Source organism: Falco naumanni, chromosome 4 (genome assembly GCF_017639655.2).
Source record: "Falco naumanni isolate bFalNau1 chromosome 4, bFalNau1.pat, whole genome shotgun sequence".
In the NCBI taxonomy this organism is placed as follows: domain Eukaryota; kingdom Metazoa; phylum Chordata; class Aves; order Falconiformes; family Falconidae; genus Falco; species Falco naumanni.
In genome coordinates, this window is record NC_054057.1 from 63,725,002 (window position 1) to 63,749,650 (window position 24,649).

Here is a 24,649-nt window from a genome sequence, read left to right on the forward strand (position 1 = left end):
GAAAAAAACGAAATCAAATAGGAGAGCAGGTAGTAGAGCTCTTTGAAAATTGTTCAAAGGGACCTTGTCAATGTGAAACTCCTATTTATGTTTTTTCTTCCTCCTCCTTTCTTTTGTTGATACAATCTTGGAAGTGGGAGGATTTACAAAAATGCATGTGTTTTTAAGCTGCTCCTTCAGACACCTTTTTTCCCTCGTAAATATTGTGTAAGAGGCCAAAATGAAAACCACAGAAAACAAACATGGAAAAGTCCTCATCAGACCCTTCCTCTAATCACTTCAGAACCTGAAAATCAGATGTTGTTGGATGTGTCGTAAATGTACCCCCACAGCTTTGCAGATGCACCGTAAAACCCATCACTGGGTCCCTCCTTTAAGCCAGACCAGTGACTCCTTGAAAGGTCTGGTCTGCCGGAGAAGGGATGCTCAGCACCGCCGGGGCTGTCAAGGGAGGTGCCTCTAGACTCCTCAGCCCGACAAGGCTCCTGCCTCCGGGAGCTTTGGTCCTCCTTCTGGTGGACCCATCCAGTCTCTGACTGGGAAGAATTACTTTGGTGTCTTCAAGGGCGTCTAAAGTAACCCTGAAGTTGATGGAAGAGGAGCAGCCTTCAGCCTCCCCTGTGCTGGAGGGACTTTCAAACCTCCGCTCCCCATGTTGGACCCCATCAGGGCATCTCCAAGGATGGCAATGAGGAGTGCTCCAGTGGAGAGAGGGCTGCCAGCGCTTCAAGCAATAAAAGTGAGGTTTCGGAAGGTTTTCTGCCGCTGATTTCAGTGCTAGGGTGGCATGAGTGACATACAGACCTGGCCCACAAAGCCAAAGGGAATTGAGGAAATGATGTGTTTACTAAAGTTAGCACCGAAGGCTCTGTGGATGCTGCTTTTTTTTCTCCTTCAGGTGGGTAACTGGCTACTTGGAGGCTGTGTATGGGCTGAGCCATCTCAGGAGAAGGTTCCATCAGAGCAGACTTACAATTTCACACGAATTAAGAAGGGAAAGCAAAACTTGTGGGGTCCCTTGGCTTTTCACTTACCACCTAGCTCATGGGAACTCTATATGTACTTTGGCTTCTGGGTGATGCTCTAACAAGCTCACGTTAAAACCATGCCAGCCCAGAGTTTGCGAGAAACAGTTTCTTAAATCACGGTAAGTGTGTTTATTGTGGATTTGCATTGGTTTGGCTGAACCGTTTGCAAAGGTGCATGTGAACGGGGGAGAGGTGATGGCAGAGCTTTCCTCCCTGGCCAGGGCCATGTGGCTTCGTGCTGGCGGGGTAGTCTGTGTGACACACGCAGGCAGAGAACAAGAGCAGGTGATGAAGGGTGTAATTACAGGGAAGGATGTGGAAACCGGTGCGCTCAAAGGCAAGATGATTTGCCCAAGGACATGGGGTGATGGAGCTGGGGTTGGAGCTCAGCAACTCCGTTTCGTGTGCTGGAGCACTGTGTCCAGGCTGGTGCTTCTGCTGGGAAGTGGTTTTGGGGTAGATTGCCAATACCTTTACCTTGATTTTTCTGGCTGTCAAAAAAACCATAAAGGCCTGGAGGACTTGAGTTCAGATGACTGGTCTGAATGTCTCTCCCTGGAAGCTATGGAAAGCAGTACTTGCAGTCCTGTTTGAACTTGTTAGTCGACAAGTTAAAAGGTTGTTTTGACCCTTCAGGATATTTTAAAAAAATAATATTTCTTTCACCTTCCTTCTCCCAGTTTTATAAGAGGACCGAGCCAAGAGCTTTGTATTCAGCAGTAGGAGTGTAATTACAGCAAGTCCAGGCCAGCGATTCTCCCCCAGGGCTGTTTCATACTTGGTTTTCAATTCTTTTTTTTTCTTTTTTTTTCCCCCTACTCCCGCTCTATGTTATTCCTCCGCCTCCCTACGCACGTGCGATGCCGCAGCAGCTGCGGGACCCCACTCCTTCCCCCCGAGCCCTGGTGAGAGCGGTCCGGTTTTGCTGGGGGATGGAGCCCTTGCCCACAGGATGCAGATGAAGCAAACTGGAGCTGGGAAGGAGCAGCAGCCAGCAGGGTCCGCGGCCAACCAACCCTGAGCCATTGCAGCAGAACGGCTGGACAGGACCCAGCGCAGCTGCTCTGGCCCGGGGAGCTGAGCCCAGCTTTCAGCCCGCCTGTCTGTGCAGACTGGAGCTGGGCAGGACCAGGGGGCAGATGGAGGGCTGCCCGCCCGGGAAGCGGCTCCCAGCTCCCCCTTCCACAGCGGGGTGGGCACGCGGGGTGTGTGCCACCGGCGGGGCTTTGCAAACTCTTGCTTTGCTTGTTTGTGCTGTGTTTTGTGAGCAGAGGTTTGGTTTTTTGGTTGCCTCTCGCCTCTTGGAAGGTGTATAACTGCTGCAGAGGCTGCGTGTCCTCGGCAGCTCTCGGCCTGTGAGTCTGCGGCATCTCAGGCTCTGCTGTGGGAGCACGAGGGCAGGGGAGGCTCAGGGAGCAGCCACTCTCATGGCGTGTCCTTGTGTTCCTGCTCTGAGCTGGCTTGGGTCTGGTTGTGCAACTGCTGGGCATCTTGTGCCCTGCTGCGATGCTGCTTGCTTTTTTGGGTGCAGAAACAAGCACTGACCATTTTCACGGGGGCGAGCAAGTGTGATCAGCTCCGTCTCCTTCCCTGCTGCCGCCGGTGGCATCTGAGATGGCTACAGAAGCTGGTGGGTAGATGCATGGCTCTGCCACATCCCTGCTGTGTGACCTTGGTCATGCTCAGCTGCATATAGGATGTGAAATCATCATTCCATAGAGGAGAGCGTGGCACGCACCCTGCCCTTCACCTGTGGCACCCTGGCCCCTGAACTGCCCTGTGCCTCTGACCCTGGCTGCCTCTGGCACATGCCTGGGGTGCACGGGCACTTTGTGGGCACACATCCTCTGTTGGAGGGGGTTTCTTGGGGGGGCTGATTGCCATTAACCCGCCTGAGCATGTTTTCAACCAGAATGAGCATGTGAGCCGGAGCATGGAGAGCATGGACATTTGCTGTTGTCCATGGAAAAGCCGGTGTCTTTGGGGTCTGATATTCTCCTGTGCACATGTGCCTTTGCATCTCAGCTGGAAGGCTGGATTTATCCTGGAATAAACTGGATGCAGCCCCAGATTTTTTTTCTGCTGGTAGAGCAATGATCATTGAAGTCCATTAGTCTGTCCACCCAAGGCTTTAAAGTTGGTTAGATAAACCACATTAGAAGTTAAATCTGAATTAACCTTTCCTTGCATAGGCGACCCCTTGGAGCCCCGACTGCAGCAAAGCAGGACTGGGTGCAGAGCAACAGGTTCCTGTTGGGGCACCCCCTTTCTGGGGCTAAAGTGGGTGCTTTTGGGTGCGTTCCTCTTGCAGGACACCCACTGCTGCTCCTCTTTCCACGGCTCAGCCCTGCCATGAGCTGACCCTTGGCACCGGGCTGCCGTGCAAGGGTATTTTTAGAGAAGATAAGAGTGATGGCAGGAGAGAGGGCTCCATTCCAGGGAGCTCCAACTCTTTAATTATGTTTTTGGTCTAGAAAATTATATGGTTCCTAGAGCGTAAATAGAGAATACATGGAAGGTAATTGCACCTCCGGGTGCAGATTAGCTGGTAGCAGAGAGAGGCTGTGTGGAGGCTGGGATCAGAGGGAAGAGCTGGGTGGAGGGAGAAGGAGAAACCAGCTCCTCGGGGCTGCCAGGCATTGCCCTGCTGCGGGGCAGCTGCACCCTGCCTTGCCTGGGGCTCCTTGCACCCTCTTCCTCTACACAGTGCTTATGGGGGACCCCACAGCAAGTGGTTGGGGGGCCCCCAGCCCCCTAAGGGTGAGGACTAGTCCTGTGAGCCACCTCATTGCCATTAGTCCCTGCGTTTTGGGGGTGGTTTACTTCAAACCTGCCTCGGGGGATACCACATTGGGACCTCACTGGGCACCAAGGCTGGTCCAGGTTTACTGGAGATGATGGAAATCTGCCCTCTGCCTCTTGCTGCCGTATGCCCTGACCTGCATTTGGCTCCATAGGAAGGAAATAAATTTAAAATGTGTTTTCATGCTTGCGCCTTCCACCCTGCTCAGGAGTGGGGTACACGCAAGGAGAGCCTCAGTTTTCTCTGCATTTTCTTTTTCTTCAGAGGAGCCCTGATTTCAGATGTGTAATGCAGAAGTGCGTGGGTATGGGGTATGGGGCTCAGCGTGCATCCCTTGCTGCTGTGTGCTGCCAAAAAAGATGCTCTCATTCTGCAGCAGAAAGGGAGAAACCAGGAACTTTTTCTTTTAAGTGCCTTTTTTTATTATGGATAAGCTTAATTTTTGGTGCGTCCTTTTAAAGAAAGCATTAAATGAAAAAAAACACCCAAAGTTCTGCGTTGGCAGCAGTGATTTTCTGCGTGGTTCCCTCTCCCTTCCCTCCTTCCATGAAGTGCGAGCAATTTGGATGGAGGATCCTGCAAACAAAGAGAAGGGTAGGGTGTGAGCTGGGGCTGGCTGCATGCACCCAGGAGGATGGTGAAGGGCAGTGCTTTGAATCTGCCGGGTGCTGCTGAGCGTGACTGGTCTTGTAGAGCCAAGTGCCTGCAGCAACGAGGAGCCAAAACCTTCATTAGGTGCAGGAACGTGGGGTAACTCTGTCCCTGTGTTTGCATGGGTCCTTGCTAATAGAGACTCCAGGTGGGACCTCATTGTCCAGGCACCTCCCAGTCCATCCCTGGAGTCCTGATCTTGGGATCTAGAGCCTGTATTCTGCCTGAGTCCCGCAAACTCGTTGCTTGAGAGGAAAATCAAATGTTTTGGTGATGGGAGGAAGCCTGGCTGCTGGATCCGGGAGATAGGAAAGGGACTCTGGAGAAAACAACTGGGATTGGATAAGGAAATTTGGGCCTCTACCTCAAATCTGTCTCCAGCTGCTGTTTGTGAAGCTGTTTTGCAGAGCCTTCCCCCAGCCTCCCTGCTTCGGTTTAACCCTCCACCTGGCCAAGTGCTGGGGATGTGGGATTTCCCCCACCGCCACCTTCTTCCTCCCAGTTCTCAGCATAAACACATGGAGCAAAGCCACCAGCTCTGTTTATTGAACACAAATAGAAGATAAAATAGTGGAAAACTAATTTTTTCATGCTCATTGGTGGGAAAGATTAAAATTATGCAAATCCTCGGCAGCGAGCTTGGTGCAGAGATAAGGGGATGTTCAAGTCAGCTGGCTGCCTGCTAATTCACTCATTGAAAAAGAAATGAGCAGGAAAGCTGTGATCGGCGTCACCAGCCCCTCGTGGCGCTCACGGGGCTGGGATTTCTTTGCTGTGCTGGGAGGAAGCTGAACAAAGGAAACCTTTTTTTTTGGAGGCATGCAGGATCTGTGCTGAGAGGCTCACCCCAAAATCATGTGTCTACTGAGTGCCGGCCACGATTGCTGCCTGATGAGCTCTGGGATGCAGCACCTAGACCTTGTCCAAGGTGTTTTCTGCCAGCCTCCAGCCAGTTTGCAATGACCTGAAAACCCCTGGATGCATTGGGTTTTCTTTCCCATAGCATGAGGATTCCAGGGGTGAATGAGGTGAAATCTGCCATCTGGATTGCTCCGTTAGATCCGTCCCATAAGCAGAGCAAGGCCGGGAGTTGAGTGGGAAAGCGCTGAAAATGAGTGATGCTGGTGCTTGGTGCTTTCTACTGCAGTGGTGTGGCTCTTGGGGGGCTGCAAGGGACAAAGCGGGGGTTTGCAGGAGGTTCGCTAACCCAATACAAAGGGTTGTGCGAGGCAGAGGAAGGGCAGGTCCCTGCCACGTACTGGATATGCACTTTATTCCACGATCCCAGTGCTGCGTCGATGAGATGGTACCCATGTCTCCCCAGGAGACACCCGCTTCGTAGCGGAAAGCTAGTCTTGAAATTCCTTGTATAGGCACATTAATTAGTTTTTGCAAACCAGCAGTGCTGTGGGGGTTTTCCCGGGATGAAAGGCTTGTGTGTGTCCATCCATGAAGGATCGGGGTATGTGCAGATGTGTTTGTGGTCAGGAAAAAGCGAGTGTGAAGCTGCATCCCATCAGCCCCCTGACTCCGGGTCTCTGACTCAGCCCAGTGCTTTGGCTGAAGGAGAGATTTAACCCCTTTAAACCAAACTGAGCCTGTAGTGCCAGAGCGTTAGCTGGGTGCTTCTCCCCTCCCAGGGAGAAATTAGGGCAAATAGTGGGTCTTCTGCTTGTTGTGCTGCACACTATGTCCAGCACCGGCTCCTTGGCTGTCCAGCCCGTGCATTTACTTCTTGAAATAATTCCTCAAGATGATGCCGGTGAGCGACAGCCGGCCTGGGGGGGAGTGGTACCCCCTGGAATCCAGAACCCTGAGAAGCAGCTCAAACTGCCAACTGTGCAAAGGCACCCATAAAATGATGACGGCTGCTCGTCGTGCTGGGAGAGGGACCTGGTGCCAGCGCGTGTTTTTGGAAGGGTTTGTCTGACTTCCTGTCAAATCAATATTTATTCACAAATCTATTTGTTTGCTTTTGTCACTGAAAACTCTTGTGGGCTTTTTTTGTGTATGTGTGTGTGTTGTTTTGTTCCCCTTGTGTATTTTTGGCTGCGCAGTGCTGGCGAGAGGGAGCTGCTACAGCTTTTGCTGGCTCCAGTCGTTTCAGCTGCTTCTCCTAACTCATGGTTTTGAGCCTCTTTTATGAGGAGGGACTTGGCTGGCAGCTCTCCTCCGGCTGGGCACGTCTTTCTCCCCGCACCCTTGGACCAGAGGTGACAATGCTGCTGGGATTGGAAGGGGTTGACCTTAGCCAACGTGGATGGCATTTTTCCATGACTGCATTATGGATCACAGTGGATGAGGGGTGGAAGAGATCAGCTGTCCTCTGAAGTGCAGGGACGGTATCTGTGCTGGCTCTGGGACCTCTCTGTTTGGTTTCCTTCATCTGCATAGCTGTAGCCAAAGCCATTGCTAGTTTATGGAGTCATAGAATCATTTAGGTTGGAAAAGACCTTTAAGATCATTGAGTCTGACCATTAACCCAGCGCTGCCAAGTCCATCACTAAACCACATCCCCAAGCGCTGCATCTACACAGCTTTTAAACACTTCCAGGGATGGTGACTCCACCACGTCCCTGGGCAGCCTGTTCCAGTGCTTGACAACCCTTTTGGGGAAAAAAATTTTCCTAACATCCCATCTAAACCTCCCCTGGTGCAACTTGAGGCTGTTTCCTCTTGTCCTGTCACTTGTTACCTGGGAGAAGAGACTGACCTCACCTGCCTTCAGCGTCCTGTCAGGCAGCTGTAGAGAGCAAGAAGGTCCCCCCAAACCTCCTATTCTCCGGGCTGAGCACCCCCAGTGTCCTCAGACCCAACCCAGGATATGAGGTGCAGCCTCACCAGCGCTGAGCACAGGGGGAGGGCTCGATGGGAGCACTCTCTGGGTCCTGCGGGGCGTGGGACACCCCTTGCATCCACGCGAGCCCGTCGGTTGCAGGAGCTGCCTGGGTGGCAGCATGCTGTGCTGGAACCCCTGCGCCACCTCTCCCTGCCTGCCCTGGCAGCCTGCCTGGGACCGGGGGAGGGGCGGCGCTGCGTGCACCAGCATTTCCCTCCAGGATTGCAATCGTATTCAAGTTTCGCCATCACCACTAACCTTCCCGTTCATTTATTTTTCCATTTTATTGCAAGTGAAACAAATAATGGCTTTAGCTTCGCCCTCCCTCCCACCGCTCTCCCCCTTCTCTCTGCCTCCAGCCCCTGACTCATTCCCAGCCCCCTGAGCCCATCCTGCTGGTGTTTGTTTTCCTCCCTACCCATGCTCTAGCTTTCTTTCTGGTTTATTTGCGCTGCTGTAGTGCTTAGCGTATGGATGGGGACCGTGGATGTAGCACCTCTCTTTTGCTTCCAGCTGGCGTGGGTCCAGCTGTTTGCAGAGCTCTTTACACCTGCTAAAAGCTTGTGTCTGATGAAGATGGTGCTGTGATGAAGGCACAGCCCCAGGGCTGGGGGTTGGAGCTGCAGGTGGAATAAAAAAGGGGGTTTTTAGCAGCTGGTCGAGGACCCGCGGTGTTCCAAGAGCCCCTTGGGTGTGGGGTGAGCGTTGCCTCCTCTTGGGGTTGTCTGCAGAGCCCGGTAGCTGGAATATTATTTATCTCCCCCTAGCCAAATCATGCAAAGCTAAATTGAGCTGTGGCAGGCAAAAGTGTGAAGCGTATTATTAGGAACAGGGAGCTCTTGTTCCACAGCTGCTGCTGCTTGCTGCCGTTGGTAATTAATGTTTGAGGAATTGCAGATCTTCATTAGGAGAACAATTAGATTAACGAGAGAACCCGAGCAGAGGCTGTAGTGGGAAAGGATTGGGGGGAGGCTTTAAAAACAAAATAAAATCCCGCCCTGGCACCCTGCCTTGCTGCTCCAGGGACATGCTGATGCTCCTGGAGGTGTGCCGGGGGAGACGGGTCCCTTCTGCCCGAGCAGTGACAGGCGGTAATGGGCTTGCGGCTTGCGTGGAGGGGGGCGTGCACGGGGGGGATCATTAGGGAGAGGAAAGAAGCAATCTACGATCGTCATAAATATTTAAGGCAGGCAGCCCAGCACCCATTGTTCGGCTGCAGCACTGGGTTATTAGCAAAGGGAACACTGGGTGAGAGCTGCTCAGGGCTTAGCAAGGTCCTGGGTGTGCATCGTTAAAAGCTTTAATTGGTGGCCTTGTTGCTGGAATCACTGACCCCTCCGAGGCAACAGCCATGCTGGCCACAAGGTATCACCTTCAGGGTCTGGGCTTTAATTCAGGCCAATGAACAAGCCTGAAGTTGAGGGGTTCTGGATGCTTCTTGACATTATTTTTTTTTTCAGTAAGAGGTGTTTGGGGTTCCCCCCACCCCTTCTTTTCCTCCCCATGGGCTTGCCCCCCTGCTGGGTCCATCCCTGCACCTGCAGTGGGTTTGCCCTCACACTGCGTGGCCAGACTAAGGGGCTGCACAACTGGCTGATGAGCAGGATGCAGCAGGAATTTGCTCAGAATAAATGGACCGTTTAGAGAGGCTGTAAAATCATAGAAAGTAACGACAGAAGGGAGGTTGGAAGGTCAATTAGTCCCTTTCGCTGGCCCAAGGCAGTGTCGTGCTTTTGGAAGTCGTTTGAGGTAGATGCATGCCTGGCCTTCGTAAAAACCTGCGGTGATGCTGTTCCCATCCCTGGGATGTGCTCCCCGTCTGCCTGTGCTGCCTGGCTGGGGTCCCACTGCCAGCTCAGCCCCACGCAGCCTCTCCTGTGGGACACCAGCGATGCCCTCCCCTTGGGAAATGCTCCCCATCGGTCCTCCGGACTGGCCACACTATCCCCTGCGTCTGGTGAAAGGGATGGGATGGGGGATTCTCATCTCCTCTTGTTTTAAAAAACTGAAGCACAAGAAACTGTTTTCCAGCAAGGTGGAACCCCTGAGCAGGGCAGGCAGGAATGAACTGGTGGAGGCTGTGGGTCAGCCCCCAAAAGCAGAGAGTATGGGGGCTCGGGGGGTTATAAAGCCTGAGTGTGTTGCAGAGGGGGCTCAGCTCTGTCTCACCCATCTCCCCTTGCACGGGGAGAAAGCAGAAAGTTTTGCCTTTCAGGGGCCGGCAGATTTCTCCCTTCAGTAATTGATGAGGAAAAAAAAGTTGCATTTCCCAGTGACTCCAGATGGTGCAGTGAGAATAAAAGCATTTTCTGCAATATGGTGGCTTCTGTGCGTCCGAAGGAGAGATTTGTTGTTGGACCCGTTCCTATTTGGCTCAGTGCCTCTGAAGACGGACAAGTCCTTACTGAGTGCTCGTGCTGGCTGGGTGGGCAGAGGGGTCGTGGGCTCTGGAAAGCTTCCTGCATCTGCACTCATCAAGAGTGAAAGAATCTGCTTTTATCAGGCAGTGCTCTTCCTTGCCCTGCTTGAAAATGGAGGACAAAAAGCATCCTTCTCCCTGGCCAGGCTTAGCTCGTTGCACACTGATGGTCTTCACCTGCGAGTAAATATTATTGCATGTTTAATTCATTGCCCACTTCTCACGGGGGCTGTGTGTGCGCGTGCATATGTGCTGTTTGGCATTACAAAAACATTGTCGTGAATACTCTGCCAGCCTACTCAGAAGAATCTCTTTTTCCTGATCTTTGTCATGATTGGCTGGTAACAAAGACCACCTAGATGATCTCACCAGCTTGTCAAAAAAACCCCTTATGCTGGTTTAAAGTAAAATACAAAGCGATGTGCCTACTGGGTCGAGTCTTTTTGAATCCTGGGTAATGGGTAGGTTCTCCCAGGGTCCTTTTGCAAGCTCCTTTCCTACAGCCTGCTGTAGGAGGGATATTATCAATCTCTGAATGCTTATAAATGTTTTAAGCTGCCTCTGATGCATTGCTGGCACGGACTGGCTGTGTATGGGTTGCTTTATCGTAACCAATGAAATGCAGGTACTCTGGGGTGGGATGTCAGCAGGACCATGCTGCTACAGCTGCTCAGAGCAGAAAGGGAGGAAAATCATATTTAATAGAAGTAAGCCAGCCTGGCAAGATGAGGCTGTCAGGCAGGAGCTGGAATATCGCGAGGGTGATGTTACTCCCAGTTTCTGCTTATTTAGCAGCCTATTAATTTTGCATCTCATATGGAGGATGAAAATTGCAGCAAAGCCCTGCCTGGCCGAGCTGCTAGGCTGAGAAGCATTCCTGGCTTGCACCACTCGGGCGCTGCTGCACGCTGGTGTGTTTTGTGGGGCTTCATTCAATGCGTTAAGGTAACTCATGGAAGCGCCCGCTCGAGCTGGGGCGCTCTGCAGGGATGTGACAAGGGCCAGAGGCTTCCCTAGATAGACAGGCCAGAATTAAATGAGAGGGAAAGCAAGCACAGAGCATGGGTGCAGCTTCCTAGCCCTGTTGCTGACCTTGAGTAGTGCAGCCTAAGACCCTGTCCAGGCTGCTCTGGTGTCTGCTGGTTTGCAGGGCTCCACCAGCCCAAACAGTGACCTACCATCCTCCCAGCTTAGCTCTTAAATTCAGATGAGATCATGGCAGCAAGTGATGGATGTTTTTTTTTCTTTCTCTCCTCCTTTCTTAATCTCCCCTGGCTGGTGGGTCTGAGACACAGGATTCCTGCCAGAGCAAGGGAAGGGATTTGCTCATCTTCTGTCTTGCAAGCTCAAAACCAAATCCTCTTTATGGAGTTTAACCCCTCTGTTGGCTGGCAGGGCTGGAGCACCTGACAAGGAAATGGTCGGGGGAGAGATGCTGAAGGAACAGGCAGGTTGAACTAGAGAGATCAGGGAGGTCCAGGAGCGATGTCCCAGTGCCCTCAGTGCCCAGGGGGTGCACTCTGCCTTTGTGTTGGTCTTGATTGCAGCGTGCTTGATCCTGGGGTGGAAAAAACACGCATGGAGGTGCTGATGGGCCTGTGGCTGTGGGAGCCACGTTGCCCTGTGTGCTGGCCAGTGGTGGGTCCTCATGGCAGGGTGGAGCATCCCTGGTGTGCCGAGGTTGGGTAAATGTCCTCCCGTGCAGTACTTCTGAGCAGGCTGCTGCAAAACCCAGGGAAGATAGCACTTACTAATAACCTTGATTGGCTTTACTTGCTGGTCACTAATCAGCAAGATGCAAGCTGTGGCGACGAGGCCAGCTCTATGGTGTGGACAAAGAAAGACAAGAATCTTTATCCTTCTTACTGCGGCTCAGGATCCCCGTCCTCGCTTGCTGGGGGATTTGCTGGTACAGTGGTGCTGTGCAGAGCAGCAAGACTCACCCTCCTGTTCCCACTGCTGCTTCTAACCCTCCCTAACTGAAGCACAATTTTACCTTTTTCATGGGGTATGAGGTAACAAAACTGATCATCAACTGCACTGATGCCGCAATGATTTTCATTTACCACCACATGGTAATTGGGCTAAACTTTACATATTTGCTTCACTACTTTTATTTCCTCTCATTTGTTTTTTGCTGATAAGTGGAGTGTGTGCAGGCAGCTCCATCCTTGCACAGGGACCGCGCACTCCCGTCTCGTCTCCCAGCCTGGCTACCCAGGGACGTGCAGACAAGAGTGGCCATGTCACATCCAGGCCACAGAAGGAAATATATTTCTTTCCTTTTTTTGTTTCCCAAGGCTTTTGGCTTGTCTCTGTGTGGGCTTGAGCTGTTCGAGCCTCTGGAGTTTAATTGCCTTTTCCAGAATGAGAAAGCCAGAGCAGTCGTTAGGCATGTCTTGGCCATGGGCAACCCTACAAATGATAAGCAGGGGGTCAAGTTTTCCTCTTAGTGTAAATCCAGACCAACTTGGTATTACTCAGCAGGAGCCCCTCTGGATTCAGTGGGGTGTGAGGGAGCAGGGTCCTTGCCTGGGTCTGTAGTGATGGGTTGAAATTCTCCAGTGTGTTGTGTTTGGAGAGAGTTTGGGGGTTTGGTTTTGGCCTGAGGGGTGTGTATGTGTGATTTGGGGATCTTCTGGGTTATTTCTATTTATTGTAGCTCATATTATTGGGGATTGTGTCTACCTGGGGAAAAAAAGGAGTCATGCAAAATCTGGACAAAGCTGGTGGTAGCATTCTCCTCCCTGGGGTGATGCTGGTGGCAGAGGGGTGCCTGCGCCAGGGGGGTGAGCTCCTGTGGGAGCACCAGGAGGGTCTCGCTGCCACCGTCCCATGGGGCCCAGCAAGCTGCCTGGGTGCTCGGTATTGTGTTCAATGGAGAGCTCTGAGGAGCCCGAGCGCTGATGGAGGCAATTGATCAGCAATTGCCTGTAATGAGAAGGTTGTTCTTGCAAGAGGACTGGTGGCATCCTACACTGATCCAGCACTCTAAGCTGGAACTGATGAAGTACGCCCATCTTCCTAATTAACTTATTTTTTTCTGTCTTCTGCATGGGCTGATGAAGGCTGGCGAAGGATGCTTTACTTGGACACAAACTCATAGCAGCAATGGGTGGGCAGGCTGTGTCGCTCAGCTGCAGTCCTGCCCCAGAGTGATGCGCTCTGTGGGAACTGGCCTCCCGTGCTCCTGGCCTGGCTGCTGGGGCTGGGAACCCACCACTTGCCCTCAGGGGAAGGTTTGCATGAGACTTTTTGGTAACAACCACCTATTTTCTGAAGAAAGCAGGTTAAATTGCCCTCAGAGGGCAGCAGAAAGCTGTAGGAGCTGGAGGAAGGCCAGGCAGGTTTCTGTCAGCAGCTGAGCTGCCGTCAGTGAGGAGCAGCATTGTCAGCCCCAGGAACAAGGTTTGACCCCTCCTGCTTGCACAGGGTTTTGGGGGTGAGGGGAGGGGGCCATCACTGCCTCCTGCTGCTGACAGCAAAAGGAGCCCCTGTGCAGGCCTGGCAGAGGGTTTAGAGAGTGGAGAAGGCTGCAAGATGCAGCAGCATCCAAGTTGCCATGTGAAGGGAGCAGTAAGCCAAAGCTGGAGGGATTAGCCTGTTCGGAGGGACAGATGCCATTTGGATGGACTCTTCGCAGTACAGGTCATCTTCATGCCATGCTGAGAGTCAGGAAAGCACTGTTTCCTCATTGTTCAGTGTTTTTCTCATATGTTCTTAGTTTGACACACACAGATGTGAGTCCAGGAAGTCTTTCCCGGGAAGGTGGAGCGCTGATCTGATCCTTCATTTGATCTGGGATGGAAAAATGCTTTTTCTTAGCTTGGACTCCAGACATGAGAAAGACTGTTGTGGTTTTGCTGGCAGTGGGCTGTTGTTTGGTTGGGCTCTTTGTTGAGGTTTTTTTCTTTTTTTTTTTCTTTTTTTTCTTTTGCTTTGTTTGAGTGGTGCTTGATATCTCTGATTTGGAAAAGGTCCAGTGATGATTATGGCTGCGTTGCCCAGGTCAGAGAAAGGATGGCTGTGATGGGGAGAGGTGTTAGTGCTCTTGCCAGTGCAAAAATTTCAGTGAAGACTTGCGCTACACGACACAGACTGGCAGATTGCTAACAACCAACATGAGTGTAAATGATGTCAAGTCTCTTGCAAGAGATGGTGTGTGTATATATGAAGGAACTGCAGCCTGGGGCACTTGCTGTAGGTCAGAGTGGGCGTATATTCCTTTTCTTCAGACTTGTTCAGGAATCCCTACCTGCTGCAAACATTTGGGCCAAATTAAAAAAAGATTTTTGGTATTTTTTTTAAATCATGTACATCTTAGTTGGCAGTGTGCCTAGTGTCCCAAAGGCCAGTGTGGTTTGGTGCTGGTGCATGCTCCTTTGCAGCCTGGTGTTTCCCCACCAGTCTTGAGCAGGTTGCAATAACCCAGCATCGCCCATCTGCTGGGCTCCCAGGCTTGGGATGCACATGCTTTGGGAGGGGAGGATGTTGGTGGTTTTCTCCTTGGCATTATTTTATTGCAGAAGATCGTGTTTATTCCCCTTGTGGAGGCTGGCTGGTGTGCTGTGCTGAGGATGTTGTGAGCTGAGACTGACGGACGATTATTTACCCAGTGCTGTTGGTGTGCACATGGCAAGCGCAGAGACGAGATGCAGTCTGTGCCCCAAGGAACTCCCAGTCTGTCAGGCAGCTAAGCTGGGGCTAATGATGAATGACTTCCTAAATAAATAAATAAAGCTCGAAGACCTGAAAAAAGAAATGTGAAGTATTACCCTGAACCACAAGGAAATGTAGTTGTCGATGATCACTGATGCTGTCTGGTGCTCGGCAGAGATCTGTGATGGTTTGTTGGTAAATTCTGAAGGATAGTGTACGTTTGCGTGCAGGGGACGGGGATGGGGCAGAGGGGAGCCTGGGTGGGTTTCTTCCCTGCCTTGTGCCTTTGTGCATCCCAGCTCCTGCCCTGCATGCACAGAGGCAGAGGAGAAGCTATGTCTTTAGCTCAGCTCTGTGCTGGGCCCAGAAGGATGCTCCTGGGGTTTCTGGTTGCTCCGGCATTGCCTCCCTCTCACTGGTGATGCCATGGTGCTGCCACTAGCACAGGCTTTTTGCTCTGCCTTCACTGCAGCAGGGGTGGTCCTTCGGGGGTCCTCCCTGGGCTGCAGCCACAGCACCTCACAGCATGGTTGGGCTTGGGCTTAATAGGGGTGCATGCTGGCCATGGGAGTTGTGCTTCCTCCTCCTCCTCGTCATCATCATCCCCTCACTGCTGGTTGCCTCTGGCTATGGCAGTGTCCCCTCTGCCCCTGTCTGTGCTGCACCGCACCTGCGGAACGCTTCCTGGCCGCCACAGATGCATCACCGCTTGTCAGAGCTGTCACTGCAGGGAACGTGGTGGTGGGAAATTAATTTCTCCTGACCATTCGAACCCAACGGGGAGCTCTCCTGTCTCATTTCTCCTCCGGTGACCACAGCTTAACCCTTTCTGTGCCATCACGCCGCTGGGCAGGGAGTAGCATCTCTTGCAACACCCGCAGTGCTGAACCCCAAAATGCCCCTCGTGCCTATTGCTTGGCGACAGTGCTGGGCACTTTGCACGCAGGAGGACCAGGAATGCTGCAGGGACAGAAAAAGCGTGTGCATGTGTGCGTGCAAACACAGCGAGAGGCAGTATGACTTCATGCTCAGAGTGCTGTCTTAGTGTGCAGTTTATTCTGGTTTCTCACGTTGTAAAAAGGGATAATACTGTCATATTAAAGCACTTGGAGATCTGGGGATGAAAAGCAAAGTATAGGACCAAGACAGTTCTGATCAAAGCTCTTTTTTCTCCATCTGTGTTTGTTTCCCCACGGAAGATAATACTCTGCCTCATACTTGTAAATATATATTTTTTTAAGATCTGAGTAACTCCCTGATAGATAAACAGTCATGCTTAGCTCTGAAGGATCTCTACTGGCCGCTCTAAATGTGGTTGCCAAGACCATGGCCTGTGTTTTGAAGTGGGTTGGTCTGACACCTCCTTTTTCAGGCAGACTCACGCGTTTTGAGATCAGTCCTTCCTGCACAGCCCTTGGAGCCGGGCACCTAAAGCCACCAGTTAGTCTGGAGATGAGCTTTGCCGGTGAATGGGGTTTGTATTTGGTTTATTAAGCTTTATTGAAGCACTGTGGGGGAGGTGGGTCCTGTGGGAGATGGGAGTGTGGCAGTCCCACGTGCCCCAGCAGAGACTGGTCCTCTGAGCAGCAACAGGCTCCCCCACACCTGGGGTGTCTTTGCTGAGGTGAAGAGGCCCAGAAGACAAAGTCATTTTAGCGGCTTTGCTGGGAGGCTCGGGGTGAGGGGGCTGCAGAGCATTAGGAGTTTCCCTGTTGTGGGGGAAGGATGTGCACGGTTCTGGCAGCAGGTCTCGCTGGGACTTTTAGCATTTCTCTTTTGTGGCTGGCAGGTTTCTTTTGTTTTTTTTTCTCTCCCATAAGCTAACCCTGTGAGCGGCAGCAACAATACCATCGCGTGCAGACCCTGCTCTCTGGGTGAACTTCCTCAGGGGCTCTCCTGTCTAACCAAGATTTGAGGTCGAGTGGCTGCTTTCTGAGCAGGGGCATCAGCAGCATCTTCCTCTCTGCGCCCCCACTGGCTTTCAAATTCCTGATAGGGAACCACGATGGCTGCGGTTTACCCCCCCCGTTAAATAGGGTCAGCATGTTAGTGCGTGGGAAGGGGGAAACGAGCGTCAGAAACACATACTTGGAAGCTCGCGTCTTCATGCTGTGTTTCCTACATGAAAAGAGGCTAATACTTGCAAACAAAGCGACCTGAGTGTGGAGACACGGGCCGTGCAGGCTTCCAGGATAGCATTGCCTGTTGGCATCTCCTTGCTCCCCAGCGCCCATGGGGACCTGGGCCAGGTCCAAGCAGGCAGCTGCCCGCGTTGCGTGAGCCACCAGCACTGGCAGCCCCGTCCCAGCGCTGGCGGGATTGGGTTTGCCGAGGGCAGGGTGTTAGGTGGGAGCAAGACAGAAACGTGGGGTAGGAAATTTAAATTTCATCTCTCCCCTCCCCAGGGGAGGTGACAAATGAGCTAGTGGTTGTGCTAAAAGCTTTTCTTTCTTTCTTTAAAGAGGTTGCTGGGAGGAAATGAAGTGACCCACTGACCTTTGTTAATACGCAGCACAAACTAAGCTGGTGCTGCTGGAAGGAAGAGAGCCCTCAGTTGCAGCCCTCTGCCTGCAAGGTGTTTGCTTCGATTGATATGTCTAATGGGAGTAATTCTCCCGCAGCAGCTACTGGAAATGAAGATGTTTAATCATCCGCTAGATCTGTGTGGAACTTTTTGCAGAGAATTTTTTTAAAGTCACCCTTCTCCTTTTCACATGCAGGTGAAACAGAAGAGAAGCCCAAGTGCTTTTTTTGTGACATTTTTTCAGGTTGTAATATTCTAATTAATCTGAAATGAAGGTGTGGTCCCTCCCTCCCGTTTTTTTTGTAAATGCTGAGCAAACATTTTGATCACTGGCTCCATGGGGATTAAGAAAAAGTAACATGTGGCAAAATACCTGCATAGCTCTGAGCCATCCTGGTGCCTGTAACTGTGCAGACACTTGTTTTTAGCAGCATTTCCCACAGGCTCCCTCTTTAAGCATCCACGACCAAGCTAACCAAACTTACCTGTAAATAAAGCCCCCTCCTCTTATCCCCTGGATACCCAAAGTAGCTTAAGGGAGTTAGGTGTCCAGCACCCTCTGAAATGGAAGTTGCTGGGAGGAAGATCTTCAAAAGCATCTTAGCAGCTTAGGTTAAGTCCCTTTGACTCTCAATGGAACTTAAGCTCTTAAGAAATGTAGGCCCTTCTGAGCATTTTACCCTTTGTGCCTGGCACCCTTGGGTCCCTGAAGATCCCTAGCTCGGTACTGGCTGGAGGAGCCACAGTGGGAAGCTGCTTGCAAATGCTTCTTAGTTTTATTATTTTTAATAATACTCTTCAAGATCCTGTGCTCAGCACTTACAAGATGTACACATGTACGTACTTAGAGCTAGAGATCAGGCAGTGCACAAGAATGAATGCCTTGCAGGAGCTCTTTTACTGTAAGAATTAATCTTATTCCTGAAATGTGACCGTATCTAGCACAAATCTGACCCCGTTGGGGGCCATGGCTTCACTTAATTGCATTCTTTAGCAAGGATTGAGGTCTATTAGGTAGTTTGCTTGTGTTGCAGGAGATCCTGTGCCAGAGAATTTAGTGAGGGTTTGCAGGTCCGTGGAGCAGCTCAGGAAAGCTGCCATTATGTTTACTCATATGGTGCCAGGAGCTTGGCTGGGTGCTCAGCAGACAGGCAGGAGGAGCGATGCAAACCTGCTTCAAAGAGCATAGACAAGGTAAGCTGTGCCCGTGCAGAGGAGGAGAGAGAATGGGTGATAGAGCCCTTGTGATTTGAGCATTTATCAAAGCAATTCCTACCTGAATTCAGCACCACTGGGAGGGCAGGAGAGCCTTCTTGCATGGTAGCTGGGTTTCCAAATGTTGCGTGTTCTGCCTTGTAGGCAGGAATCATGTGTGGGTAAGAGTCTGTTTGCAGTCTTCCTATTGGCAGGGCGCTACCGGGAAAGCAGAGCAAACTCCTGTCCCAGCTGCTCCTTGATGCCCGCGGGGGAACCAGGTGGGTGCACAACTTGCTGTCCTGAAAATCCCATATCTGGGGGAGACAGCCAGTGATGTACCTGCTCTGAAGGATGAGTTGCTGGATTGAAGCTGACATGTCCTAATATCTCTGCCAGCACTTTCTGTCTCCATCAAGGGCTCAGGAAGCACATTAGCACCGGAGCGGAAGTGTCACCCTCTGGCATCTCCTGCTCTAATCTTGGAGATGTTGCTATATCCCCTTTACCAGACCTTCTCTATTGGAGCCCATTATATGGCATGAAAAGCCACACTAGATCCGGGACAAGACCTTCTCTATCTCTATCTTTACCAGACCTTCTCTATTGGAGCCTGTTATATGGCATGAAAAGCCACGCTAGGTATGTGACAGCAGAGCTGCCAGGCTCCTCTCTTTGGAGGAGGCAGAACGTTTCTCTGACATGCCTGCATTCAGCTCAGTTATCCGGGGGACTTTGGGGGCATGCTGCATGGGGCAGCATAGCTCTTGGCTACTCTGAGCTGTGGAAGGTCACTGGTGCCGCATCTGGAGAGCAGATGAGGCTCAAGGAGATGTTTGGTAGCATTTACTGGGGCTGCGGGGGGGATATTGCTCTGATAAAGAAAAACAGTAGTTTCTGAAATGCTGACTGAATTAGCCCTATGTTGTTGGTTTTTTTTTAAATCTGGAGAGCTAAAATGGTTGGGGGGATGCTTGCTCTTTCAGACTCCTGCCCTCCCCCTCCAGCCTCTCTGGTGGGAACTAGGAGCTGCATGACTGAAGCAGGGAGAAGGGAGAGCCAGTGAACAGCAACTCAGTTCCATTTGTTGTGCTGGCATTGATACCACATCCCCAGTTTAATTAACAATTACCATCACAGCTATTCATAATGTTCCCGGTCTCTGCTCGCCTCTGACAACAACAAAAGAAACCCCAGCGCGCTGTTCTGTGCCCTTGGAACCCTGTGAACCCCACATTAAGTCTGGCTGGAGCCTCTGTGTGTTTCTCTGAGTGCATCTAGAACAAACATTTGAAGAGATTCCCAGTGGTATAATTCAGATTTTTTCTCTTTTTTGTAAGAGTATCGGTATTTATGCTTGGTTTTCACGAGCCAGCACTGAAGCATAATGGATCTAGACTAGCACAGAGCACACAGCAGAGGCTTTGTAATCCTCAAAGTGCAAGTCCAAAGCTCCTTGCTGAAAAGTTGCTCTTTAGGGCTGAGTGCATATGGGGACTTCTTGTTTATCCTGGCTTTTCCTTTAATTCTGTACAGTTCAGCCTTGGAGAGTTAATGGGACAGAAAAAGATTAAAATGCCCCTTCACATGGCCTGTCCCGATGGTCTTATACCCTAATGTGTATCAGAAAGCTTAAGCAACCTCACTATCCCCTTACTCCTTTTAAAGCCTTTGATCACTGTACAATATCTCCTACCTGGCTTTTCTCCAAAAGGTGATAAACCCCGGTTTTGATTTTTAATTGGGGTAGCTGATAGCAGGAAGGAATCCGTACAGATCTGAGAACATCCTTCACAGAACTCTAACCCATTATTCTGGTGCTCAGAGCATGTCTGATGGAGGAACCTCTTAGCTGCCGACCCTGTGAGGGGGTTGTGACAGCAGTTTTCACTCTATTTTCATCCCTTCTGGGGCAAAGCTTGTCTCTATCACTGAAGGAAGCATTTACCAGTATTGACACACAGGACTGGGGTAGTTGCTAAGAATACAGCTCCCTTAATGCCATTCCAGCTTTGCAAAAGGATCAGGATAAAGCTGTAAGCAGGCAGCTCCGTTTGGAGTCGGGAGTTGTCTCCATGGAAATGTGCCGGCAGGGCAAGGGGAGCAGGCTGGTGCTGAGCTTGCTCCGCTGTCGCAGCTGTGCTAATGTGCTGGTGCTTTCCTGCAGCCACGTTCTTCCACATCCAGGGCAGAAGCGGTCAGGAGAAAATCTCTCCTGCACATCCCTTGCAAGTTGTTTGTTTGCTGTGCCTTTTGGTCCATCAGGATCAATGGTGGTACCCCCTGCTCCAGGTTTTGTCTGCTCCAGCTTTGTGTTAGCTCAGTAACGCCGTTCCTCTGTGTGTTGCGGGTGGGGAAACTGGGGCACCGAGCAGCGTAGGGACTCTCAGCCGTGCAGCATAGCTGCTGTAATCCCAGCTACGGTGAGAAGCCTGGGAGACTTGCGAGCATGCATTTGCCTTGCAGGAGGGGCTCTGGAGCACCTACGCTGATTCCAGGGCTGAGGTTCAGGCTGGCTGCATTGGGGTGAGTGCTGCACAGCACAGAGCCTGCCTCTGCAGGAAAGAAATCCCTCCCCCAGATGCACGGATCCTCAGCAAACAAAAGGGAACACGGGAGACATCTCCTGCTTCATCTTCCCTCTTGTGGGGGATTTTTTTTCTTCCTTTCTGGGTTTTTCATGAGTGAGGTTTCAGTTTTTCTTTGCCTGCCCTGTGCTTTTGTGGAAGAATCGCCCTTTAAGAGGGTCCCTGAGCCCTGTCGGGTCAGATCCCTTCACACCTCATTGCATGTGTGCTGCTTGGCCAGCGCTGCCTTTCTCCTCTGTTGGGGAGGGGAGAGAAGCTGATGGGTGTTAAACTTCAAACACAGGCTCTGTGCAGTTGGTGCCTTCTGATTACGCTTTTCTTTCTTGTGCTGTTCCCTCCCTTTGTGTGAGTGCATGCACAGAAATGCGCCGTTACCTGCTGAGGCAGGGAGGCTGGAGCAGGCTGGCCTCATGCCCCCACCAGTCTGCTTGGCGATGGAGCTGGCCAAGTCCTTTGTGGTATCAAGGCGAAGGACTGCCTGGCCTCCCCACAGAGGCCATGCACAGCAGTCGCTTTCTGGGGACCCTGCTGGCGCTCTGGGCACTGCTCAGCTGCCCCCTCCCTCTGCAATGTCGGCTGCCCTCGTCCTCCCTCCAAGTGCTCACCCCTTTGCCTTTGTGCATACGCAGGTGCTGACAACGCTGGGGAGACGCTGTGAGTCCTGCTGACCCGGAGCCTTCCTGGCTGGAGCTAAAGGCCATTGCAGAGGATGAGGATCCTTCCCAGCCCTGGGATGTCTTCGCTGGTCTCCCTCGTGAACCTTCTCTCCGTGCTGCTGATAGGGTGCATAGCTGAAAGTAAGTGACTCTGCTGTTCCTCTGCTCCTTATTTTCACCCATGCTTTGCAGGAACAAGCCTTAATGCTTAGAGCCAGCAAAGTATCCCCCTGTCCTTTTTAGCATCAAAGAAGTGCTTACTACCTGATCATGTATCTTAATTTTCCAGCGTCTTTAGCTTTCCACCAGTGCCTTCCTGTTGTTCCCAGTCCTGTCTTAGAGGGACGCAGGGCAGCTATGTCCTCACAGCCTGCGTTGAATCTCAAGTTGCACCTAAGACTGCCAGAGAGCTGGAGAGAAGGGGAGGGAACTGCCTGACAGCTCTTGCCAGAGCCTTCCTCCCCCTTCTCCCGGCCCCATCTTCACCCAGCTCACCCATATTGTCCTCTCCTGCTCTTGCCTTTCAGGCATCTGTCAGACACTAGTGACCGTTGTCATGTTACTTGCTGGGGCTGGATTCAAAACAGCATCCAAAGAAAGAGCATTATGTTTCTCCTTCCCCTGAGTGAACCAGTTCCAGTTTAACACCGTTTTTATCTTTCACTGCCTTTCAGTTCTTGCTGTAAAAAATGAAAACGGGAAGAAAAAAAAAGTTAAAATCTTCAGTGACTTGAATGTAATGTTCCTTCGACACGAAGGCTGATCACTTGGGATCAGTGGGGAATAGACTTTTCCAAGCTGATTGAATTATGACTTTTTTTTCTTCCCCAGCAAAGCTGCTTGAAGCTGGTGAGAGGGCTGCTTTGGTCAGTGTAGCCCTTGACAGCTTTTAACGTAATCGCTTCGTTATCAGGGTTTATTAAGATGATGCGGTCACCGAGGATTGAATGGATCCTCGACCTTTTGTTGCTGGGAGATTTTTTTCTTGAACATTGCTTTCTCTCTTCACTGCGGTAAGCGAGTGGGGTTATATTTGCCATTGCCACGATCGAGTTTTGTTCGGTTCATGTTCAGCCCCGCTTTGGTGGGACAAATGTCCTTGTGAGGAAAGGTAATGTTTCCTTTTGTTCTTTTTCATTTAATGAGCCCGGGAAGTGAGCTGGGCTCCGGGGGGATTCACTATATAGGGCCATTTTTTTGGCATGTAGCTGTGGGTCAGTCCATACCTCAAACGGTGCCACTAGTGTTCAGAAAGACATACCCAGGCTTCAGTTTGAGCTGCCCGTCTTGAGCAGCAGGAGCAGTGCAGTGGTTGGCAGCAAGGAACCGAGCATGAGCCTTTTGCCCAAGTGTTTATTCCAGGGTCCTACTTGGATGTTGCAGCCGATGCTCTTGTATTCTGTCTGAGCAGCCAACGTGGATGGTTAAAGCCAGCTGCTGTGTTCCACCTGGGCTGCGGTGGCCTTGGTGGCTTGTGAAAGTGGGCGCTGCTGGGAGGTAGGCTGCTACCTGCATTGGCTCCTACAAAAGCAGGAGGCTGCAAAGCAGAAATCTCCATTCCTGGCTCTTTGTGCAGTAGAATCAGGAGGGGAGGGGATGCAACAGTGGAAAATCCAGTGTCAGGGCTCCAGAGTCCCATTCTTGCCACTGGTTTGCTGCAACACTCCTGGCCAAATCACTTTGTCCTCCTTTTTACAAAACAAGCAATGCAGCTTTGCAAGCGCAGATGGAGATTTGTGTGTGCAAGTGCCTCTCTGTTTAAGTAGAGCCCTGATTCATCTGCTGTGATGTCTTGAGTGCCTGTGAGAGCTGAGGTCCTCTTTTCTTTTAAGTGTACACCAAGCCATGTGTGCTCACTGCTGGGAGTGGGCACTCTGCAGAATCAAAGCTCCACAAAATCATGGCTGTGTGGCTTCAGTTTTTCTGTGTGTTTGGTTTTCCTGGGAAGGAACGAGCACTTTGTCCCTGTCTTCTGTGGGGCAAGACTTGCTCAGAGGTTCCAGCAGAGCTGGGAGATCCCACATGCTGTCTGACTGCTACGAAGCACTTTTGGTGGAAATGTGCCCTCAGGAAGGGCTGATGCTCATCAGACACAGAAGGCACCAGTTGTGTGGCCCAAGCCCCGCTGAAATCTGTCACTGCTCAGCAGACACCTTGCCGCTAGCAGCCAAGTTTTTCCCTCCTGTAGTTCTGCAGTGTCCTTGGATTCTGAACAGTGAGGTTTTGCGCTTTTTTTTCCTCTTGCTGCTCACAGATGTACATACAGGAACTTTGCAGGTTGCAGGACTCGGTGTCCAAGGCAGGGCTGCTCTTATCTGCTTGATGCGCAGGTGAAGTTGGCCAAGCGGTGTCTCTTCTCCTAACCTGTAGAGCATGTCAGCATCTCCCTGACCTGTTTGCCCTTGGGGATGCTCCCCGTTATGTTGCCAGTTGTTTGAACTGCTCTGCAGCTGTTGTTCTCTGCCTGGTAATGATGAGTTGAGAGCTCCTGGTTTTGGAGGAGCTGCCGAATCCTGCCTGGAGGAGGCCTGGCCTGTGCCAGGCCAGTCAGTAGCATCTGAGCTGGTCTGCAGTGCTCCCCACTGAGGCGTGCAAACAGCAAACAGCTTTGTCTGTCACAACTGCAGAGACTGTGTGAGGACCTGTCACTCTGTTCTGACAATGTCCTCTCCCATCAGATGGCCCTGGGCTCTGTCACACTGCCTCTCGTGTAATCCCTTGGCCAGCTTCCATTTGGCTGGCACTTGCCACGACGCTGACCCGATTTCCTGCCCTAATTCACCAGGGGGGCTGCCAAGGCATTACAGCCCCCCAGGGCGTGCAATGCCAGGCAGTGCCGGGGTGGTGCCCCCGCGGGGGCCGGAAGCCTGTATCACAGGTGGGAACCCCCTGGGCTGCTGGCTCCTGGAGGGCACCACCTTCCCAGCGTCGCCGGGAGGCAGCTCCCCTTCCAGCAAAGTGTGGGGCTGAGCGCTTGAACTTGCCTCCTCTTCCAGTGCAGCACTGGAGGAGCTGTGGCCTCTGCAATCAAAGGACCATTAAAATACTTCCCTTGTTTCCGAGGCTAATTGATCTCAGTTAGTGATTTAAATCTTTCTATGGCAGGAACATTCTATTTAAAGGAAACTGCTATTTAAATTAAAAAACCAAAGCGCCACACTGCTTTCTGCCTACTGTTCTTCCCTGTGAAGCTGAAGAGGATAATAATTGAAAGGTATAAAGCAGACCTGTTTCTTCTCTTTTTCTTGGGTTGCATATGGACACTTTCTTTGTTTCTTCTGTTTGGTC

The 24,649-nt window shown here is 51.5% G+C and overlaps 1 protein-coding gene across 23 annotated transcripts in view; it reads left to right on the forward strand.

Moving 5' to 3' along the window:
- The window catches only part of PTPRS (protein tyrosine phosphatase receptor type S), a 162,823-nt gene that overhangs the window by 41,606 nt on the left and 96,568 nt on the right, over positions 1–24,649 (forward strand). For all 23 annotated transcript variants that reach the window (XM_040590975.1, XM_040590969.1, XM_040590968.1 and 20 more), the window contains one exon: positions 21,335–21,502. In XM_040590975.1, coding sequence (XP_040446909.1) covers positions 21,415–21,502 — 88 coding nt within the window. In that variant the 5' untranslated portion in view covers positions 21,335–21,414. The remainder of the gene's footprint in view (positions 1–21,334; positions 21,503–24,649) is intronic.